General features: G+C 41.2%; 1 protein-coding gene across 1 annotated transcript in view; it reads right to left on the bottom strand.

Moving 5' to 3' along the window:
- Positions 1–22,964, bottom strand: part of LOC140461359 (synaptotagmin-like protein 2) — a 275,584-nt gene that overhangs the window by 196,653 nt on the left and 55,967 nt on the right. The window contains exon 2 of the mRNA XM_072555915.1: positions 2,312–2,756. Coding sequence (XP_072412016.1) covers positions 2,312–2,439 — 128 coding nt within the window. The 5' untranslated portion in view covers positions 2,440–2,756. The remainder of the gene's footprint in view (positions 1–2,311; positions 2,757–22,964) is intronic.

The raw sequence follows: 22,964 nt of genomic DNA, 5'->3' as shown, positions 1-22,964 counted from the left end.
AAAAAATTGGTTAAAAATCAAAATTCATTGATCTCCCACTGGGTGACATTTCTAATTGGGAGAAGAAGGCAAATAGCCTTAAAGGAGATATGGTCCTGTTTATTTTAAATGAATTTCAGTGACGTTTCTGCCACTGTTCCATATTCTAGTATTAATAGACAACAAAAGGAAGCAAAATATAGCTGCCCAGCTCCTCCTTACCTCTGTTTATGTAGGCAGACTGATCTGGTCGCCTATTCTTCTCTGTCAAGGAGGAGAGGTAATCGTAAAGTGGTACACCCTCACTTAAAAGTTCTTCAATTATAACTTTAAATCTTTGGCAATTGATTAGGAATATCCAGTCAGTATGATGATTTATTTGAAAATAATCTGATGGGATTCAGTATATTTTCTTATTTGCAGCAAGATTGCAGTTTGTGCTTTCAAAAGAAGTGAAAGACATGAGCAGAAAAATATTGAGATATTAAACATTCCCTCGGTAGTATCAGTAACAGGAGAGAGGAGTGGTCATTTAATTGAGAAAGCTGTAAATAATTGTCATCAAATATTTTCATTATTTGTGCACAACAACAATGTCATTACACAGAAGTAAAACCAATGGAAAATTAAATGGGGATTTAAAAAATTTATTATCAAATACATATTTGGGGAATTTTATTCTAATTCACGAATTTTACAGTCTTCTCAAATTACAATTATCTCCATGTTATTTCACTGAGTTTTAACGTTTATACTCAGTCGCAGTAATGCTGTTAACAGGGAAGTTGAAGCAAAAATTACTGGGAGGGAGGACAAATGAGAGGAGATTTGGGCTGACCTGCCACTCCTTGTATTAGTCAGTGTTAAGAGCAGGAATGACAGGAAACAGAAACAAGATTCCACACTCCCTTTGGAGAAGAGAATGCTGGAGATGTGGAAAAGGGGGAAACCAGTCACTAATATAATCTAGCACATAACAGAAGAATTTCATTATCACTTTTCAGAGCAAGTCAATGCTACCCACCCAGAAGTGCACATATCATTGGCTGACCCATAATTTTGCAACATTACTGGACTAAAACAACACACATCAGGTATCAACTAGCATGGCTGCATTAAGAATTAAATTAAGTTGCAGATTTAAAGATTGAAGTACAAAAAAAAGATATTTAAGTCACGACACATTATGCTAAAGATTTGCAAAAATATGATGTGCCAGAGTAAATACTTTATGATGGTCACTCCCAAAACAGGAAGATCTCTTTTGCTCTTAATTAAGAAGAACAATTTGATGAAAAAAGTGTTGCAAGTATCGAATACTTTCTTGAGAGATCACCAAGTTCTTTGCAGTCAATAAAGTACTTTTGAAATCAGTCACTATGTAATTTAGGAAACACAACAGTCAATTTGCACACAACAAGATATGAATTTGGAATAATAATCTGTGAAGTTACATCCGCTCAGGGATAAACATTCACTGAGGAATTGTCCAGCTTCACATAGAATTCCCATAGTGTGGAAGCAGACCATTCAGCCCATAAAGTTTACACTAACCCTCCAAAAAGCATCTCACCCAGACCTAACCGCCTACCCTGTCCCATGACTAAACCCATCCAGTCAGCACATCCCTGAACACTATTGGCAACATTGCATGACCAATCCACCTGAGCTGCAGATCTTTTGACTGTGGGAGGAAACTGGAGCACTCAGAGGAAACCCACAAAACATGATAAGAATGTGCAAACTCCACACAGACAGTTGCCAAAGAGTGGAATCAAACCAACGCTGTGAGGCAGTTGTGCTAACCACTGAGCCACCATGCCACTCTTCTCTTGAATCAATGTTTCTAAGTGGAGCCTCAGTTTGAAATCTCATTTGAAGGATGGGGGAATAGAGAGAAAAGCAAGTATAAAGTGAAAGGTTTTTCTATAGTGAGCTCTGTGTGGGCGTATTAAATTTGTACAGATATAAATAGACCATTGTACACGTGTACTGATAAAAGCCAGAGTTTGTTTTGCAGATGTCGAAATTATTGCTTTCTTTTAGTGAAATTGGGATGGACGCTGATAGATTGTGCAGATTTTAGTAGAAAGCATATCCTTTCCTTTCCTCCTTTAATCTCTGAGAAACTTGAAATGACAAGAATGTAATTATAATATACATCATGCATGTCATATAGTTAATACAATTAAGGAAACTAAACTGTCAATCACTGCATAAACTGGTTAAAACTAATTTCCTACTAATATACCTATTGCTAAATAAATTGTGCAATACAAGAAAGTAATAAAGTAATCAGCATTGATCGGAGGAAGACAAAATTGGAACCTACTTGATGCGGTTTTCTTCAAGCTTTTGCAGAGCAGCATCTCTTTTAAGGACTCGCTGAAGAGCTAACTGTTCATCTTCAGATAGAAAGCTCAGGTCCACAATTTTTGTCAGATCCATCTCTGTTTTCATTTTCCAATGTTCTCAATGAAATTTGAGTGAACTGAAGCCAGACCAGACCAGTCAGAGAAAGTTTGCAACTTTGAGTAGCAGGGTGTCTGTCCTTCTTCTTTCAGCTGTTACACTTGCTGTTTGCACTAAACTTTAAATCTCTTGGTTTTTCTTTTTGAGATTGTTCACAGTCAACAAGAGGTTAAGCCAGGTGCTTGCATTCTTTCAGGCTCACAAAAGATATTCTGCCACATTCATAACGTGAGACTTTCTGTCAGATGTTTAGGTTCCTTCAGCAAGACTCTGTTGTCCCATGACACAGTAAGGTATTGCAGGCTCTGAAGGAATAAAGTACAGCAAACAATGAGACTCTGTGTCACGTATTTTTTATGCAAATTAAGTTATTGCAGGAATGTAGGTCTGAGTTGTTTTACAGGTTTAGAACTCACAGTGTTTGTGATCATTGAAATGGATCATTTTAATTTAAAGTACATTGAGCTTGTGAAATCAAGCAAACTTCAAGTGAATTACCTCTGAAAATTAGTCAGCTCTTAAAAGCAAACTGAAAAAAAGATTTGGAAAGCTCTAATAAACTAAAAGTTAAGCATGAATGGATTTATTTCTCAAACTATGATTAGAAAATGATGTCTTTTAAGAGTGTTGGAAGCAAATAGAACGGTCAGTTATTTTTAAAAGAAAAGTGACTGAATTTACTTTTCCAAGTTGTATATGCCTTTATCTGCCTTTACCAGGAATTGTGATCAAACTAGTTCAGTCAGGCTATAGCACCAACTAGACATGTCATGCCACTGAACAGTTTGAGCTCTCCCAGCATTGCTACACACCCCAATGCATGTCCAGTAATGATGATAAAGGTAAATAAACAAATATTGAAGTTTAACTTTGCCCCGACAAACCAAAGGCATCTCTTCTTGAACCAGACTACACTTTCATGCATTTGAGGCACCAGGAGGGTCCAGAAACTAAATGCCTCATTTGACTTCAGCAGAAAGAATGAAGAGAGTGGTCTTTCCCCGATATGTCTTGGAGGCAACTGCCTCAAGCTTTATGTATCCCTCAGCATGTAGTCCTGGACCTGGGAATGTGGCAGTCTGCAATACTCCATCAAGGTCAACTCCTTGCTCTGGAAGACCAACAAGTTTCAAGCAGACCAAAGATCATCTTTCACCGAGTTGATGGTCCTCCTTGTGCAGTCAATGTTTAACTACTGAACTGCATGTGTGGCTATGCGTGTGTGCTAAGATTTTTTTTATGAATAAAGTATATTTTAAAATAAAAAAAAATTCATGGTGATCAACGGAGGATTAGGAAGATCCACATCTATGTTCATCAATGAACAGGGGCTCCTTCCAGCCCCACAAATCCTATGGGCTGAAACTTACGTTATTTACTAAAACTGAAACTTGTAGGATTTTGGTTAAGCTGGATTGTATCAAACTTTTTGAAGCAAATTCCACTGTGAGTAAAATGAGTTTTCTAACAGTATTTTACAAAATCTGCCTCATTAACTGGCTACCCCACCCCTAAAGCATTGGTCACATCTGATTCCAGCCCAACTTACCACTCACTGTTCCTGGAACAGGTTGCCATTCAATAGATGTCCTAGAGTCGACTGGCATCCCTTATGCCCAAGCTATCTTTAAAGGCTGTTGCACCTCTGTAAAGTACTGCTTCATGACATTTTCCCTGGGCAAGGCAGATCAGAGAAATCGGCACCCCCATTCTGGGCAGGGTTGTAAAGGTCCTGCTGGAGGAGGGTGGCACACCCTCATGAGACTTTCTCTTCCCTTGGTACCAGCAGTGGAAACCATGACACCAGACCCCGGTCTGATGTTGCCACCCAGACTCAACTATGTGGAAGAAAGCTCAGCACTGTTGGAAGAAGGACAATGACTTTGTCCACTCCTGCAGGATAGATACCACCATCCCCTCTTGCTCACACACCACTAAACTTGCATGGCCTCTGTGCCTCCTAATAACCCAGTTGGGACTCCTTCACACCTGCACCTACAGGGACAGCAGTCACAGTTTCATCTCCCTTAATATCTGTTGCTTTCTTTCATTCCAGAACAAGCAACCCGCATTAGGGCAAAAAGACTGAAGCAAAGTAGTGAGTAGCCTAACATTCAGCTTCTTGACCCTTATAAGAGGACAATCCCAACTCTGATCACCCCAAGCAGTTGACTTACCATGTCTAAACCCCTGAATTGGTATCGGAGACTGCCCTTGAGATACTGTGCCAGCACTCCCTGACTGAAAGCTATCGGTTTGACTTGATTGAGGCCTATTGGCAAATGTGACAAGCTTCTGGCTTCATATTTCTGCTAACCAGCAAATCAAGATGGAAGCACCCTGAGACTGGTATCTCTGGCTGAAGGGGCACAGCACACAAAGGGGAGGCAAGTAGTGATGCTATGAACATCCAGGTAGGCTCGGATGAGTTAACATGGTGACAGCAAGCAAAGGGCCAGAGGCATAGCCTGGCCAAATCCATGAGCTGGGAACATGACTCTGAGTGCATATAGTGTCCTTGCTGCAGCATTAAAATAAAGGTTGCTGGTGCAACATTGAATTGCAAAAAAAAAGTCCTTTAAGTGTATTGAAGATGGGCCAAGGGTATTCTTAGAATCTGGGTGTAGAGTGCGTATAGCTTGTACCCGTGGAGTGTGCGCTGAGATGTATCCAAAATGGAGGTCCTTCAGACGAAGCTGAAGCTGCCAAGTACCTGCTCTGGTTTCCATGTTGTGATTTCTTGACATTTATATTGTTGAAGCTTTTGATAAGACAGGAAGCTGAATAATAATGAGGTGAGGTGGACCCACAGCAAGCCATGTAATGAGCATAAATTACCCATCTAATTCTGCCACACATCTTGCCATAGCTCATGCCGCTCAGAACCCTGTAAGATTCTACCCTATTTCCTCGAAGGTTTAAAATCTTATTTTGTGGTGTCGTCAGTTAACAGTTTAAAGTTCACTGTTTGACACCTGAAAATAGCAGTGCAAAGGATTTTACTGAATTAGATGGGAATTCTGATGAGGCTGACCTGGTCAGAAGGATCTCACTCCATCCTTTGTGCTTTAGATAAGCAGTGTGGTCAGTTTCTTGCTATACAACGGTGAGTTGCAAGTCAAGGGGGATTTTTGCTCATTAAAGGCTTAATAAACAGAACATATGAACAGTAGTAGGCCATGCAGCCTTTTGAGTCTGCTCTGCCATTCAATTAGATCACGGCCAATCATTTCGGCCATTTTCCCATGTTGTCCCTACAGCCCATGAAATGATCAATCTATTAATTCCTGCCTTGAGCATTTTCAATGACTTGGCTGAGGTACAGCATTACAAAGATGAGTGAAGAAATTCCTCTTCATCTCAAGTTTAAATGGTTTTCCCTTTATTCTAAGAAAAGTTTCGACTCATTATGTGGATTAGAGCAGAATACAATTAAGTTTATTGTCACATGTACTCAAGTTACAAAAGAACATGCGTACAGTGAAAAGTGTACAATGTTGCCAATAAATGGCACCATCTGAGGTACAAAAATAGAGAAAAGAAAGAAACAGTTGCAGTGCTTCACAGATAAGCATAGTATGAGTGAGGAAAATCATAAATAAAGCAAAAATGATAGACATTACAGTTATCATTGCTCTCATTTTTGGCACAAGATGAATGAATACAATAGTGTTAAGTTTTGTTGTTTTCATTCACTAAAAGTATTATCTTTAGACCAAATTTATAAATATCACTTACCTACAATCAAAGAATATGCAAAATAAAGTTTTGAGTACCATTAGCCCTGTTTAATTTTGGTTAACTAGTCTGCTGTATCCTCCCTTGCCTTATTACAAATTACCATTTGAAGAATTTCGGTGTCCCACCCTATTTTCCCATACTTTAATATTGGCTCGTTGAATAAAGATGTGCTTCAATTGGCCATGTTTTATTGGTGACACAGTAAATTTGTATATATCTGCCAACACTCTTGAACAGGGTAGAGTTGGAACAATGATAGCAATTGAGTCATAAATGTTGCTAAACTGGTTTGCTTTTATTCCAGTTAACCTTTATGTAAAAAGCTTACATTTTGTAGCTGACAGTCACTATGCGGTATAGCAGCGAACAAAATCAATCAAAATATGAACTTCTCTCTCTCCCGCTGTTTGGTCAGTCATTTCTTTCTGGCAGTTTTGAGATGAGTGAAGAACTGAATGTTATTTTATGATTCATATGTGAGACTTTAATTGTGCTCATTATACAATTTAACACAAAACCTGTCATTTGGGGCTTCATGTCTGTACTAACAAATACACAGTCAATAGGCTCTGAAAGGTAAGGAGGTGTGGGGAAGGTAATCTAAAATGTCCAATTAGCTGGAACCAGTCAGTTTGAAGCAACCAGATTGATTCCAAGATGAAATGTTTGTGGAATTCATAGCACCCTAGTGGTAAAGCAGTAAGGCACCACCTCATTAAACTTTGTGTATGCTGTAGGCTCCTATTAAACAGCCTGTAGTGTTGGACAGTTTTTCTAATCATCAGATTTTTAGTAAACCTCATTCCTATATCGTGCATCAATGCAAGTTGTAACTGCTTTAATTAGTAATCCTGATTTATTGTTACTGTTTACCGACAGTTCAATGACATTATGCTCCTAAGCAAAAAAAGGTGGAATTTTCCACTCCCTTCAGCAATGTAGGCAAAGGCAAGAATTGTGGGGAAAAATGCTAAAAATGAAACAGTCAGAATCTCAACATCAAGAGAAATAATTCTAATTTCCCCTAATTGTTTAAACAGCCAGTTCAAAATTCACTAATGGGCAGTAACCATCATTTTGAATGTATTTGCATTTTATAAATCACCAAACTCACCTAATTTCTATGCAGCTTCCAATTATCTCCTCCTTGCCCAAGGTGGCACCAAATCACCAACGTGCAAGCCGGACCAGTAACTAGGCAGCTGCAGCCCACTACCTTCTTTCCTGGGCCTTAATCCAACTCTGTTTTCATCATACATACTGCCTGTTCCCTTCCCTTCCAATATTCATTCACATAAGTTGGCAATGGTAATCCACCAACCTCACCACATCATCACTCCTCGGACCATGTCTCACACCACTCAGCCCTTAACTTCATTTGGTGCTCAGGAACATCTATAACCTGTATGTGTCAGTTTGCATGCACACACACACACACACACAAACACAGGCATGCGTCTACACATCTATCTTATGGCTTTTGGCTTAATTTCTTATTGCTCACTCACTTTGCACTTACTTGGAAGCTGTCAGCCTCTGTCTACATCACATTACCTTTTTACGCATGGAGAGAGGAGGTAGCTTATCCCAGTTCAGAGCACTGATCAGTCAAGGGTGTAGACCTGTTGCTGTTTCGCATAGTGCTACATCAACATATTTATGTGCCAGCAGTTTACAAGGCAAATGCTCTACATATATTTCAACCAAATAACCATATATGAAAGGCAAAGGAGACTAAGCTGAATGGGCTGGGGCTATTTTCCCTGGTACGTCAAAGGCTGAGGGATGACCTTATTGAGGTTTATAAAATCATGATGGGCATGGATAGGATGAAGTGTCAATGTTTTTTTCCTCAGGGCATGGGAGTCCAAAACTAGTGGGCATAGGTTTAAGGTGAGAGGGGAAAGATTTAAAAGGGATCTCAGGGGCAACGTTTTCATGCAGAGAGTAGTGCATGTATGGAATGAACTGCCAGATGAAGTGGTGGAGGCTGGTACAATTACAACATTTAAAAGGTATCTGGATGGGCATTTAAATAGGAAGGGTTGGAGGGAAATGAGCCAAATGTTGGCAAATGGGATTGGATTAATTTAGGATATCTGGTTGGCATGGACATGTTGGAATGAAGGATCTGTTTCCATTCTGTACTTTTCTATGACTCTATGGCTCTCGTCCCTAGTGAGGTCAAAGGGTCAGGTAACAACACTATCAAGGGGTTCATCCAGTTCCTGTCCAGGAAATTGGCTGTAGTCAGTTCTGCAGCTCAAGTATAACTAGACTGGAGATTACAAATACTTCAATTGAGGTTCCATGGCAACAACAGTCAATAGGGTTAGCCAAGTTTTCCAGAATTCATCAAAAGAAAGTGTTTAAATCTGATGTCCAACATATGTCTCCAAGGTAAAAGTTAAATACTGTGTGGCAGTAGGTTCATCCTTATTTTACTACACCCTTTTCTTTCAAGACCATGTATGGCTGAAAAACCCAAGGACCTACCTTATTAAGAGCTAAGAATGGAATGGCAATCATCAAGGATAGAGAGGTAGTCCAGTGCTTGCTTGAAGGAGCACTACAATGATCTCCTCAGCCGAGAGTTAATCTTTGATGTAGTGCCCTTTATCACATCCCACTCGAACACAATCCAAACCCAACAACAGGTTGAAAAGGCCATCCATCAGACAAAACCTGATAAGATCACCGGCTCAGATACGATCCCTGCTGAAATACTAAAATATGTTGGAACAGAATTCTTAGCATGAATACATTACCACATCTCCCCTATCTGGAATGCAAATGGGATACCAGGGAACTTCCAAGGTGCTGCAGTTGAAGCTTTCTCTCCAAGAAAGGAGATAGAACTCAATGTGGGACTATAGAGTGATATCCAGCAGTTCTGGCACAGAGAAGTTAATTTTAAAAATCTTGCTTGATCGCTTTTTCCTGGTGGCTGAAGAGCTCCTACCAGAGATCAATGCAGATTCTATCCATTGTAAAAAATCTACCTTTTATGTTTTCTGCATTTTCACTTGTGAACTATGATATGAAAAGAACCACTTTAAAACTAAGGATTCTTGGGAGTTAGTTGGACTTTTTAAAAGCAAGTAATGGAGCTGCTTATTCAAGCGATTAGTTGGAGAAGGAAGTTGGAGCTCACTTGGAGAAAAGCTGAGGCCAGGGGGCTGTGTACGAATGAAGATTTGGCAAGCAACATATAGATCATTGGTCTGTGAAATGATGACCAGTTATCAATGACGAAGGCCTGCTGCCTGTCATCAGGTAAGTGATTGGCTCCGATTAGTGAACAGTTTAGGTAGGTGAAAGTTTGGGCAGACACCGGCAGATCTCTCAAGGAGAAGGAATAGTTCTACTTTGGAGTAAAAATTTCAAATCTGAGGATACTGGATTTACTTCCCCTTTCCAGTTGCTGTAAGCTGTGACATTTAATTGATAAGTCAAAGACCTTTATGGGTGTTAACCAGTCGCCTTATACCTCCGATAAACAATTGAACATTTGTGGATAAGGCAAATTGAGAAGCAGCATTCTGATCAGCAAAGGGACCATTTCAACAAACGCTGCACAGAAGCACCACTGACCTGCCTTCCCAGTCTTTCCTTTTGCCCAGAAACCCATTCTTTTTTGTTTGTCTGAATGTGTGAAGAGAAGGAGTTGCTAAGTGGGCTAAAGTTTGAAATAGTAAAATTAAATGTGACAATTCATAATTGTTTATTGTTGCTAGAATCTTTTTCCAATGCTTTCTGTCAATTAAACTAAAAGGCAGGAATATTGAGAACTTTGCACACTTTTATAAAATCTTTAACTTCGGTCACAAATCTGGAAACAGTGAGCATTAATTTCCAGTGCACCACCCCAGTGAACAGTAAGACCATCAAGAGATATATTGGACATGATTTTAACACAACATAATTCCAGGAAAAGTGCAGAAAGCAGCAGCAACCTCTATACAGTAGATTAGATTATGTACAGTGTGGAAACAGGCCCTTCGGCCCAACAAGTCCACACAGACCCTCCGAAGAGAAACCCACCCAGACCGACTTCCCCTCTGACTAAAGCACCTAACACTACGTGCAATTTAGCATGGCCAATTCACCTGATCTGCACATCTTTGGACTGTGGGAGGAAACTGGAGCACCCGGAGGAAACCCACGCAGTCATGGTCTCTTTTGACCTCACAAAGGTCTTCGACTGTTAGTTGGAGGGACTATGGAGAGTCTCCCTTTAATTTTCATTACCCTCAGAAATTAATCACACTCATTTACTTGCTGCATGATGACAGTGAGAGCCATGATCTTCAGCAAAGGCTCCGTCACTGACACAACATTGTGCAAACCTGGATCAAGCCAAATTGTTTTGTTGTACGAACATTCTTCGCCATGTTCCACATTATAACAGTCCACCTGATCTCCATAAAGATCCCTTTCATGGAATCTTTCCACAGGGTGAGTGGGAAACTGTTCAATCTGTATCATTTCCAATCCAGAACAAAGATCACCCTAACTGTGTCATCAAGTTCCAGTATTCAGACTACACTTGTTTGTGCACATTCTCAGAGGCCAAGCTTTAAATTATGAATGATGCATTTGTGAAGGTTTGTGAAGGACTGTGGCTCAGTGGTTAGCACTGCTACATCACAACACCAGGGACCCGGGTTCAATTCCACCCTCGGGCAACTGGCGATGTAGAGTTGTGCATTCTCCCTGTATTTGTGTGGGTTTCCTCCGGAGGCTCCGGTTTCATCCTGCAGTGTAAAGGTGTACAGGTTAGGGGGTTGGTCATGTTAAATTGCCCCATAATGTTCAAACTAGGTGAATTAGACATGGGAAATGGAGGGCTGCAGGGATAGGGTAGGGCAGATTGGGGAGGGTGGATGGGGGTTTGATGCTCTTCGGAGGGTCAGTGTGGACTCCATAGGCCGATTGTTGCAATTCCATGAATGCTTCTGACACATCTCTAACCATCATGATCCACAACGACCCATTGAACAATGTATGTCAATTCCCAAAACTTGTGAGCCTCATTACAGTAAAGGCAGACATTGACAATGAAATTCAACATCACCTTCAGTGTTCCAGCATTTGAAGAACAGTGTGTTTGGTCACAAAGATTAAGTTCATGGTGTATAGTGTCATGAACCCTCCTGTAGGCGTAGGAGACATGGCCAATATATAGCAGGCATCTCAAATCCCTTACGAATTATCACTAGTGATGCTTCCACAAAATCCTGTAAGTTCAATGGCAAAATACATGCTCCAATATCAGTGCCCTCTCTCAGACCAACATCCCCCATATTGAAGAACTAGCTACTGCCAATCAGCTGCATTTTGTGGACCACTTTGTCCACAACTCTTCTCAAACAATCTCTTTAAGCTTCATCATGGCAAGTGGTCACCAGGAAGCCAGGGGAAATCCTTAATTCACAGACATCCTTAAATGCTTCCTGAAAAATGCTATATCCCCACTTACTTGTGGCAACCGCTATCGCAAGGCCACCCAAACTAGAGAAGAAACATTCACAAAGGTGTCAACTATTTTCTGCATTTCTGAAAGACTTGGGTAGAGACCAACTGCAGACAATGGAAGGACAAGGAAAACTCCAAGCCCCCACCAACCCATCCAACACATCAAACACCAACTGCCACACTTGTGTCAGGGTACAGGGATCCAGCACTGAACTAAACTGTTGAGTCACTTTAGGGACCACAACTTCAGAGGGAAAGCAAGTTATCCTCAGTGCAGGCAGACTGCTGAAGGAGGGGTTCTTTCTTGGATACAAAATGGACAGATCTCAAAATGGTAATATAATTTTTATATTTTTTCCAGAGCCATCATTTGTTTTAAGAACAACACATTGTTCCTCAGAACGTCTGTTTATGTCTGTATCTACAATATCTAGTGGGATGACTTCAGTAACTAATTGGAATTGGAAATGGTTGGAAGTCTGGCATTCATTCCAGTATTCAATGACAATACATAGGATGCATTTCAGGGGAAGCATGCTCCCTGTCCTCAGATTCTCAAACAAGGCATTACAGGGAGCACAGAAAGAGACATAAACAGGGCAAGGAGAAAACATGTAACAGATGACAAATAAAATTCTGTTTATAGAGGAATTTCTGCAGAGTACATTTTAAAATAATGTAACAAGATCCTGCTGTGACAGTCACACAACAAATTGTCTTCATGATATTCTAGTTTATCTTTTATGCTGTACATTCAAATACCTCTTTAAAAAATCCAGGATTTTTATGCAAAATGTGTAAGCATATCACTTTGTACACAGATCAAGGGAGAGATCAAAACGCCATTGAGCAAAGAACACAACATTTATGCAAGTCTTTGTGATTTCTAGTCTATTTTGGTGTACTTTTGTTAGCTTTCTAATATCACAGGCAAAGTGAAAGTGATAGATCATGAGCCTTGGTAGGGTGTGGAAACAATAGCAGTGATAGTATAAGGTACTGGAGAGAAGATGGTGGCATTTACACTGGTGAAGTAGAGAAGGACATTGGCCTTCTTCCTTCAGAGCTGGCTATTCCTCTAGATGGTTGAGACTGCATTAACTTGTGTGGCAACCCCGGACCAGTCTGGCAAGGACTGCTTCCACGGCCTTCACTACCAGTCCTAGGGGAGGAAGAAGTTCCCCATTGGCACCACCACATCCAACAGCACCTCCAGGACCCTACCCATAAAATGGACCAACAATTTCTCTCTGCCTGCCACATCCCTGCCAAAAACCATACAGGGCAGCTCCTGACTGGGTGCACAATTGGCTATTAATGATAGCGTGGGCACGAGGGATGCCAGTAATTTCTGGGATATCTGCTGAGTAGGTAAGCTGCTCTGAGAGGATCATATGGTAAGATGGGAAGGAAAATAGGACATGAGCGATGCCATAGGGTATTATGGGTAAGAAATGGCAAGAGACCTCGCCAGGTCTTGGGGGCACTAAATCTCGAAAGAAACTTGACTCAACTTAGACTTAGCTGAGATTCAGTTCAGAGCATCTAAATACCTATCATTTAAACAGCATTATCATCACTGAATGACTTATCAAGAACATCCCAAACATTACTATTGACCAAAAACTGAACTTGACCAACCATACTGTGATTATAGGAGCAGGTCAAAAGCTTGGAATCCTATGCGAGTAATTCACTTTCTGACTCCCCAGAGACTATCCACCATGGTCCATGGCACAGGTCATGGCCAAATACTCTCCATTTGTTTGAATGACTACAATGTGATATAATTTGTCGGATTTATATTTTGAGTTCAAAATATAGTGGTTTTCTGTTCAGTTTAAGTTTATAATGAACTTGTAAGTATTTCTGTAGCCATGGTGATTTACTTTAAACCAATCTGTGAGCATTACTTTTGCAGGCTAATGGGTTCTTGTTTACTTCTAGACGTGTTTTAATTTAGCAAGTAGACCATTGTGCTTTCAGACCTTTTAGAAATTTCTGTTTTGAGATATTTTTTAAAGCTTAGGGCAAATACCTATAGCTCAGAGTGAGAGATTTTTGGTTCAGTTTTACTTGATTTTGGGGCAATTATGTGAAGTTCTTAGTTAGAGATGGTTGTTTAGAGCAGTACTTCTGGGAAGGGGACAATATAGTGAAATAGATTACTTGAAAGCAGGAGTAAGTGATAGCCTAAATGTTGGGATAAAACCTTGGGTATATTTAAGCTTACGCATATGCTAGCTCCACGAAGTACCTATACAAGTTAAGTTATAAATTTTTAAGACTGTGAAGTGTAAGGAAATGATTCCTTTTTACACTGGTGTGAGAGCTGTACAAGGGATCGTCTTGAGTAATGTACAAGGGATGCTTGTTTTTGGAACATGAATTGAGGGGCTCTCCTAGGATTTAAACCCAAAACCCATTGCAAATTGTTATTATCCCACTGGACCAGTCCAATCCCAATCTGAAACTTGTCTTGATAGATCATATTTTTTGCTGTTTTGATTTTAACAAGATGGTCTGTCACAAGCATGCAATGTTGCAAATTTGTTTTAAAAATGACACAGAAGGATATTAAGCAAAATAAACTCTAAAAAAATTGAATAAACCAATCTATTTATCTATGACATAGATTCAGAGTTGTAAACACTCAGTAATGGTGTAATTCCATTAATGCCAAAATATTCTTTTACACGTTAAGCATATTCTTTTAAACATCATTTTCTATCACCTTGGTAGGCTTAAGATAATGATGACTTTAACTTCTAGATGAGAAATGCTGATCGCTTCTTTCTAAAGATGGAGTGTTGAATTGCAGTCAACTACATGACCAGTCAGGTACTTTAGCCATAACATTAGTAAGTATGGACCCCATTCTTAAAAATCAGTCTGAAGTCTTCTAACAGTGTAGATAGTTGCATTGTTAACAAACTCAAGACATCTGTCTTCGCCGGAACCCAATCTTCATGGTATATATTACATGGATTAACATGTAAGGCAGGACTCAGATCACATCATAGTGGTAATAGTGTTTGATGCGAGAAGTCACACCATTTTGGATCTAGATAGCTGAAATGTAAAAATTCACCTTTCAGCCTATGTCCCAGATTCTTCCATCACCGTTTCTGTCGTGTCTCATCAGAACTGGAAATAACTAAAATTGTGAACTCTTGAGGTCACATTGATGGAGTGAACAGACCATGGGATATTGTAGGGCTAAAAAGGATATCAAATATAGGGTGGTGCCAGAACAATTTGGGATTGGAAACCGAAAATGAGAATTTTAAAATCAAGGCATTGCTTGACTAAATGATTAAAATAGATTAGTGAGAACAGGTGAGATGATTGAACACAACTTTGCGCAAGTTAGGCGATGGGAATAAGAGGTTAACTCACCTCTGTTTAAGAGTATAGTATGTGGGAAGCCGGTGATGAGCACGCTGGAATAATCAAATCTATAGGTGACATACAGATGGATGTAGATTTCAGCGGCAATGAAGGATGTGGTAAGTTTAAAGATTGGTGATTTTACAAAGTTGGACTTAGTAATGGTACTGGTTGTGCTAGAAAGCTTATCTAAACATTAACAATAAAATTATGGATGCAAGCAGTCTGGTTTAGCCAATGACAATTTAACAGCAGAGAAATGAAATGGCTAGAAATAGAATTAGGGCAGATATGGAGGACAAAGAGCTGAATTCGAAATGAAAGTGGTCATGGATCTGGAAAGGGCTGTCTAAGAATCATTGGTGAATTTCTGAAATGCATCTTGTAGATAGTACACTACAACTGAACATCACTAGTGAAGGGAGTAAATGTTTATGGATATGGTGCAAATCAAGTGGGTTGCTTTGCTCTGAATGGTGTCAAGCTTCTTGAGTGTTGTTGGAGCTGCAATCACCCAGGCAAGTGGGGAATATTCCATCATACTCCTGACTTGTGCCTTGTAGATGGCGGACGAGAGTCAGTGGGTGTGTTACTTGCTGTAGTATTCCTAGCCTCTGATCTGTTGTTGTCACCATTGTATTTATGTTGTTCAGCTTCTGGTCAATGGTAACCCCATAATTTTGATAGTGGGGATTTCAGTGAGGGTAACATCATTGAATGTCAAGCTGCAATGTTGAGATTGTCTCTTATTGATAGTGGTCATCACCTGACATTGTGTGGAACAAATGTTAGAAACTTGTCAGCCCAAGTTTGGATATTGTCCAAGTGAATTTGAACACGGACTGCTTCATATCTGAGGAGTTGCGAAAGATGCTGAATATTGTGTCGTCATTGGCAAAAATCCCCATTTATCATCTTCTGGTTGATTGATTTATTTATTGTCACATGTATTTTGTTACAAAATACAGTGAAAAGTGTTGTATAGTGTCACCAGTCTCCAGTGCCATGTTAAAACACAGAAAAATAAACAAAAACATAGAATATGAAGGCAAAAGAATAAAGAAATAAAGTTGAACTGTACAGTCCTTCTTGTTAATTGCTCGGTCATTATGCTGGAGCAGCCAACCACAGGTCCCCTTGCCATGCTGCCTAAACAAGGGTCGTCACCCCTTTGGCACCATCATGCCGCATTGATGCTGCCACCACAATGCTGCTGGGTCCTGCACCAGCACAAACACGACTCCACCGCCAAGAGTCCGCTCTAGACCCACCTTCCCAATGGAGCCACCGCCAAAGCCACCATGTCTCATATGGGACCCAAACTCCCCTCCACCAACCCCTCCATGAATCTATGCTGGATGCAGGTGCCACAAGGTACCCAAACTTGCCTCTGCCACAGCAGCTCTGAGTCAGCGCTGGGCTGACCTCATCGAAGGAGGGAAAGTCATTGATGAAGAGGCTGAAGAAGTTTGAACTGAGGACACTACCCTGAGGAACTCCTGCAGAGATGTCCTGGAGTTGAGACAACTGACCTCCAGCAACCACAATCATCTTCCTATGTACTAGCTATGACTCCTGGCTATTAGAAGCTCAATGGCCCTGAAACCTAAATGGGGCATTAGACAGCAAGTTATTTCTGAAAAGGTGCTACTTGATAGCACCATTTATGATACTTTCCACTAATTTACTGATATTCGAGCATAGACTGATGGGGTGGGAATTGGCTGGGTTGGATTTGTTCTGCTTTTTGTGTACAGGACACACCTGGGCTATTATCCATATTGTCAGATAGGTGCCGGTTTTTTTACCTGTACTGGAAGAGATTGGCGAGGGCAGTGGCAAGCTCTGCAGAACAAATTTTCAGGACTTTTGCCAGAATGCTGAGAGGACCCATAGCTTTTGCAGTACGCAGTACTTCCAACGATTTCTCGAAAATGAATTGGCTTAAAATGCATATTTATGATGCTGGAGACCACTGGAGGAGGCCAAGATGATTCATCCATTTGACACTTCTGGCTGAAGGTTGTTGTGAGTGCTTCAGTCTTATCTTTTGCATTGAGCCCATTTGTGCTGGTATACCTGTGGAGTCTCCTCCTCCAGTGCATTGTCTAATTGTCCACCATCATTCATGACTGAATATGGCAGTGCTGCAGCGCTTAGATCTGATCTGGTAGTTGTGGGATTGTTCAGCTCTGTCTATCACTTGCTGTTAATGCTGTTTGGCACACAAGTAGCCTTGATGGGAAGCTTGACCAGGTGTACACCTCCTCTTTAGGTTTATCTGGGGCTGCTGCTGACATGCCATCCTCCACTCTGGATTGCACCAGGGTTGATCCCCTGGCATGATGGTGATGTTTGAGTGGGGGATCAATTAGGCCATGAGGTTTCAGATTGTGCTGGGGTACAATTCTGTTGCTGTTGATGGTTCACAGTACCTAATAAATGCTCAGTTGCTAGATCAGTTTGAATTTTGTCCCATTCAGAATGGTGACAGTGCCACACAACATGATGGATATTATTCTCAATGTGAAGGCAGGACTGTCTCCAAAAGGATTGAGGTGGTCAATCTTACCAATACTGTCATGTTCAGATGCATCTGCAACAGACAGATTGCAGAGGATAATGTCAAGATTTGTAGTAAGGATATTCCTGACATTGAGAATAAAAAGATCCCATTTTCCAACCAAGTACTGAGTGATGGCCAGAGAGCAGTAAGAGGCCAATTTATGTGCATAACATTCTTGCTATTATGTCATCCCACCTTATTCAAATGCAACCTCCCACTCTCCCACTTGTCACATAAAACATAATTGGCAACAACTCTTGACACAGAAGTCAGTAGTAACACAGTGACTCCCGTTCACTGTTTGCTCCCCTGACCCTCAATATTGGACACCAGTTGCCAAATCCTCAAGACACTCTCCCTTGAAAGTGACTGTGTACATCCCTAACCAGCAAGGATTCCAGGTATTTGTCAGCAAAGCAGGAGGTCTGACATTGAGAGGAACCATGCAAGGCGGCTGCAGACTGCCAGCACTTGACCCAGTGGTAGACTAAACTTTAAAGACAAGACCAATGCCTTGGTTGTGTTGGCAATGGCCAATGTGTCTTCCTATGGTGAAAATGACACCAGAGGGGGATGGTGCATAAGCAAGTAGGCAAGTTTGAGAAGATATTGTGAGAAAATTCACTAAGGCTCACAGATAGAAATTCTCTGTGAGACTTGTCAAAATTACCACTAAAGTGTTTTCTGGCAACACTCAGCCCAGAGACTTTTCTCTTCCAAATCTTTGGTTGAAGGAAATTTCTGTTCTTGCAGCATAGAATGTTCGGACTAACAACAGAGGCAAAGCGAGGGTGGAGGACCTGTTTGGGGATTATCAAGCACTAGGAAGGAAATTGAAGTATAGGTCCTCAAGGGTCATAATCTCCAGATTACTGCCCGAGCCACGTGCCAATTGGCATAGGGATAAGAAAAATAGGGAAGTAAACACGTGGCTAAGGGATTGGTGTGGGAAAGAGGAATTCCACTTCATGGGGCATTAGCATCAGTTTTGGAACCGGGGGGATCTGTACCGTTGGGACAGTCTCCACCTGAACTGCTCTGGTACCAATGTTCTAGCGAAGAGGATAAATAGGGTGGTCAGTAGGACTGAAAATGTGTTGCTGGGAAAGAACAGCAGGTCAGGCAGCATCCAAGGAGCAGGAGAATCGATGTTTCGGGCATGAGCCCTTCTTCAGGAAGGGCTCATGCCCGAAACGTCGATTCTCCTATTCCTTGGATGCTGCCTGACCTGCTGCGCTTTTCCAGCAACACATTTTCAGCTCTGATTGCCAGCATCTGCATTCCTCACTTTCTCCTGGTCAGTAGGTCTTTAAACTTCTGAGTTGGGGGGAAGGGAAAGTGAAAGCGACAGGGAGTATGGAGTTAAATGGAAAGATAAGCAGGAGGACAGCATGTGTGCAGGTGGATTTAACCTTGAGGCAGATTAGGAATGCAACAAAAAGGAAGGATAACTTAGGGCATCTTATGACTTCCAATATGACTAATAATAAGAATGTTAGCATTAAGGCACTTTACCTGAATGCTCGTAGCATTCGTACCAAAGCAGATGAACTAACGGCACAGATCATTGTGAATGATTACGATGTGGTAGGCATCACAGAGACATGGTTGCAGGGGGTTCAGGACTGGCAGTTAAACATCCAAGGATTTACAACTTATCGAAAAGATAGGGAGGTGGGCAGAGGGGATGAGGTGGCCTTGTTAGTTAAGAACAAAATTGAATCTATGGCACTGAATGACATAGGGTCGGATGATGTGGAGTCTGTGTGGGTGGAATTGAGGAACCACAAATGCAAAAAACCATAATGGGAGTTATATAAAGACCTCCTAACAGTGGTCAGGACCAGAGGCGCAACATGTTCCGGGAAATAGAAAAGGCATGTCAGAAAGGCAAGGTCACAGTGATCATGGGGGACTTCAATATGCAGGTGGACTGGGTAAATAATGTTGCCAGTGGATCCAAAGAAAGGGAATTCTTGGAATGCTTACAGGATGGCTTTTTGGAACAGCTTGTCATGGAGCCCACAAGGGAGCAGGCTATTCTGGACCTAGTGCTATGTAATGAAACAGACTTGATAAAAGATCTTAAAGTAAGGGAACACTTAGGAAGCAGCAATCATAATATGGTAGATTTCAGTCTGCAGTTTGAAAGAGAGAAGGCAAAATTGGATGTAATGGCGTTACAGTTAAACAAAGGTAATTATGAGGGCATGAGAGAGGAACTGACGAAAATCGACTGGAAGCAGAGCCTAGCAGGGAAGACAGTAGAGCAAAAATGGCAGGAGTTTGTGGGTATAATTGAGGACACTGTACAGAGGTTCATCCCCAAAAAAAGAAAGATTATCCGGGGAGGGATTAGATAGCCATGACTGACAAAGGAAGTCAGGAAATGTATCAAAGAAAAAGAGAGATCCTATAAAGTGGCCAAGAGCACTGGGAAATCAGAAGATTGGGAAGGCTACAAAAACAAACAGAGGATAACAAAGAGAGAAATAAGGAAGGAGAGGATCAAATATGAAGGTAGGCTAGCCAGTAATATTAGAAATGATAGTAAAAGTTTCTTTCAATACATAAGAAACAAATGACAGGCAAAAGTAGACATTGGGCCACTTCAAACTGATGCTGGAAGGCTAGTAATGGGAGATAAGGAAATAGCTGGAGAACTTAATAAGTACTTTGCATCAGTCTTCACAGTGGAAGACATGAGTAATATCCCAACAATTATAGGGAGTCAGGGGGCTGAGTTTAGTATGGTTGCCATTAAAAAAGAGATAGTGCTAGAAAAGCTCAAAAGTCTTAAAATTGATAAATCTCCTGGCCCCGATGGGCTACATCCTAGAGTTCTGAGGGAGGTGGCTGAGGAAATAGCGGAGGCATTGGTTGAGATCTTTCAAAAGTCACTGGAGTCAGGGAAATTCCCGGATGATTGGAAGACTGTTGTTGTAACCCCATTGTTCAAGAAAGGATCAAGAAAAAAGATGGAAAATTATAGGCCAATTAGCCTAACCTCAGTTGTTGGTAAAATTCTAGAATCCATCGTTAAGGATGAGGTTTCTTGGAAGAGCAGGGTCGGATTAGAACAAGTCAACATGGATTTAGTAAGGGGATGCCGTGCCTGACAAACCTATTAGAATTCTTTGAAGAGGTGACAAGTAGGTTAGACCAGGGAAACCCAGTGGATGTGGTCTATCTAGACTTCCAAAAGACCTTTGATAAGGTGCCACACAGAAGGCTGCTGAGTAAGGTGAGGGCCCATGGTGTTCGAGTTGAGCTACTGGCATGGATTGAGGATAGGCTGTCTGACAGAAGACAGAGAGTTGGGATAAGAGGTTCTTTATTGGAATGGCAGCCGGTGACAAGTGGTGTCCCACAGGGTTCAGTGTTGGGGCAGCAGCTGTTCACGTTATATATTAATGATCTGGATGAAGGGACTGGGGGCATTCTAGTGAAGTTTGATGATGATACGAAGATAGGTGGACAGGCAGGTAGTACTGAGGAAGTGGGGAGGCTGCAGAAGGATCTAGACAGTTTGGGAGAGTGGTCCAGGAAATGGCTGATGAAGTTCAATGTGAGCAAATGCGAGATCTTGCGCTTTGGAAAAAAGAATACAAGCATGGACTACTTTCTAAACGGTGAGAAAATTCATAAAGCCAAAGTACAAAGGGATCTGGGAGTGTTAGTCGAGGATTCTCTAAAGGTAAACATGCAGGTTGAATCCGTGATTAAAAAAGTGAATGAAATGTTGTCACTTATCTCAAGAGGGTTGGAATATAAAAGCAGCAATGTGCTACTGAGCCTTTATAAAGCTCTGGTTAGGCCTCATTTGGAGTACTGTGTCCAGTTTTGGGCCCCACACCTCAGGAAGGACATACTGGCACTGGAGCATGTCCAGCGGAGATTCACACGGATGATCCCTGGAATGGCAGGTCTAACATACGAGGAATGGCTGAGGATCCTTGGATTGTACTCATTGGAGTTTAGAAGGTTAAGGGGAGATCTAATAGAAACTTACAAAATAATACATGGCTTGGAAAGGGTGGGCACTAAGAAATTGTTTCCGTTAAGTGAGGAGACTAGGACCCGTGGGCACAGCCTTAGATTTAGAGGGGGTCAATTCAGAACAGAAATGCAGAGACATTTCTTCAGCCAGAGAGTGGTGGGCCTGTGGAATTCATTGCCACGGAGTGCAGTGGAGGCCGGGACGCTAAATGTCTTCAAGGCAGAGATTGATAAATTCTTGATGTCACAAGGAATTAAGGGCTACGGGGAGAATGCGGGTAAGTGGAGTTGAAATGCCCATCAGCCATGATTAAATGGCGGAGTGGACTTGATGGGCCAAATGGCCTTACTTCCACTCCTATGTCATATGGTCTTATGGTCTTATGTTGGATAAACAGTTACATAATTTAGAAGCAGATTGGACATCGAGAGACATGGAGGCCAATTCGGACTGGATGTCATCATGCAAGTAAGGAAACTGATGCCAGGATTTCAAATGATGACACCAAGTATCCACAGGTAGATGAGAACAGGTTCTCCTCGGGAAACATCATAAGTCCTGCAGGAGCTAAACGAAAGGAGTCATTGCAAGTCATTCTATGATTACAACGAGCTAAATAAGCCTGAAATGAGGCATGTGCAGCCCCACCAAGCCCGTGTAGTAATGATGATAAAGCAGGTTTCCATGGTCAGTCATATCAAAGCCTACAGACAGGATGAGGATGGCAAGGAGAAGGTTTTTGATATTTCACTTCTGACTTTAGTAAGAACTAGTGCAATCCAGTTACAAGGATTAGACACCTGTCTGGTAGAAATCAAATATGGAGTTGCAAAAGATTTGGCACAAATTTGGGAAGTTGCATTACTTCCAAAGATTTGGAGAGGAGAAAAAGTTTCCAGATGAGTGATTTATAAGATCAGAGGATTGTTTTTTTGAAAGTGTGAAGACAGCAGATTTGAAGGAGGGACTCAGAACTTGAAGTGAGAGAATGATTAGTAATATTGGCTAACATAAGAGGAATAGTCATTGTCATGTTTAAACAGTGCTATACATGCTGTTTGTTGTTGCTCGAGTTGTAACTGTACAGGAACTGATTGACTGGGGGTGCAGCTGGTTCTGTAGAACATTTATTACCTGAAGCTGTCAGCACCTAAAGCTTTGTCTTTTGCACTCGTGTGCTAAACTCCCACGTCCTTGAGCAAGTACATATTTGTGAAGAATCCACATCTTGTTAATTGTTTGAGATCGTCTACTATTTACAACGGGTTGTGGCTGAACTGCAGAGCTCAATCAATTATATTGAGTGTGGGATCACTTATTTCTATCTACTGCATGGTT

Source organism: Chiloscyllium punctatum, chromosome 3 (assembly GCF_047496795.1).
Source record: "Chiloscyllium punctatum isolate Juve2018m chromosome 3, sChiPun1.3, whole genome shotgun sequence".
Taxonomy (NCBI): domain Eukaryota; kingdom Metazoa; phylum Chordata; class Chondrichthyes; order Orectolobiformes; family Hemiscylliidae; genus Chiloscyllium; species Chiloscyllium punctatum.
Note: the sequence above shows the minus strand (reverse complement) of the source record. Positions and strands in the feature narration are given on the sequence as shown.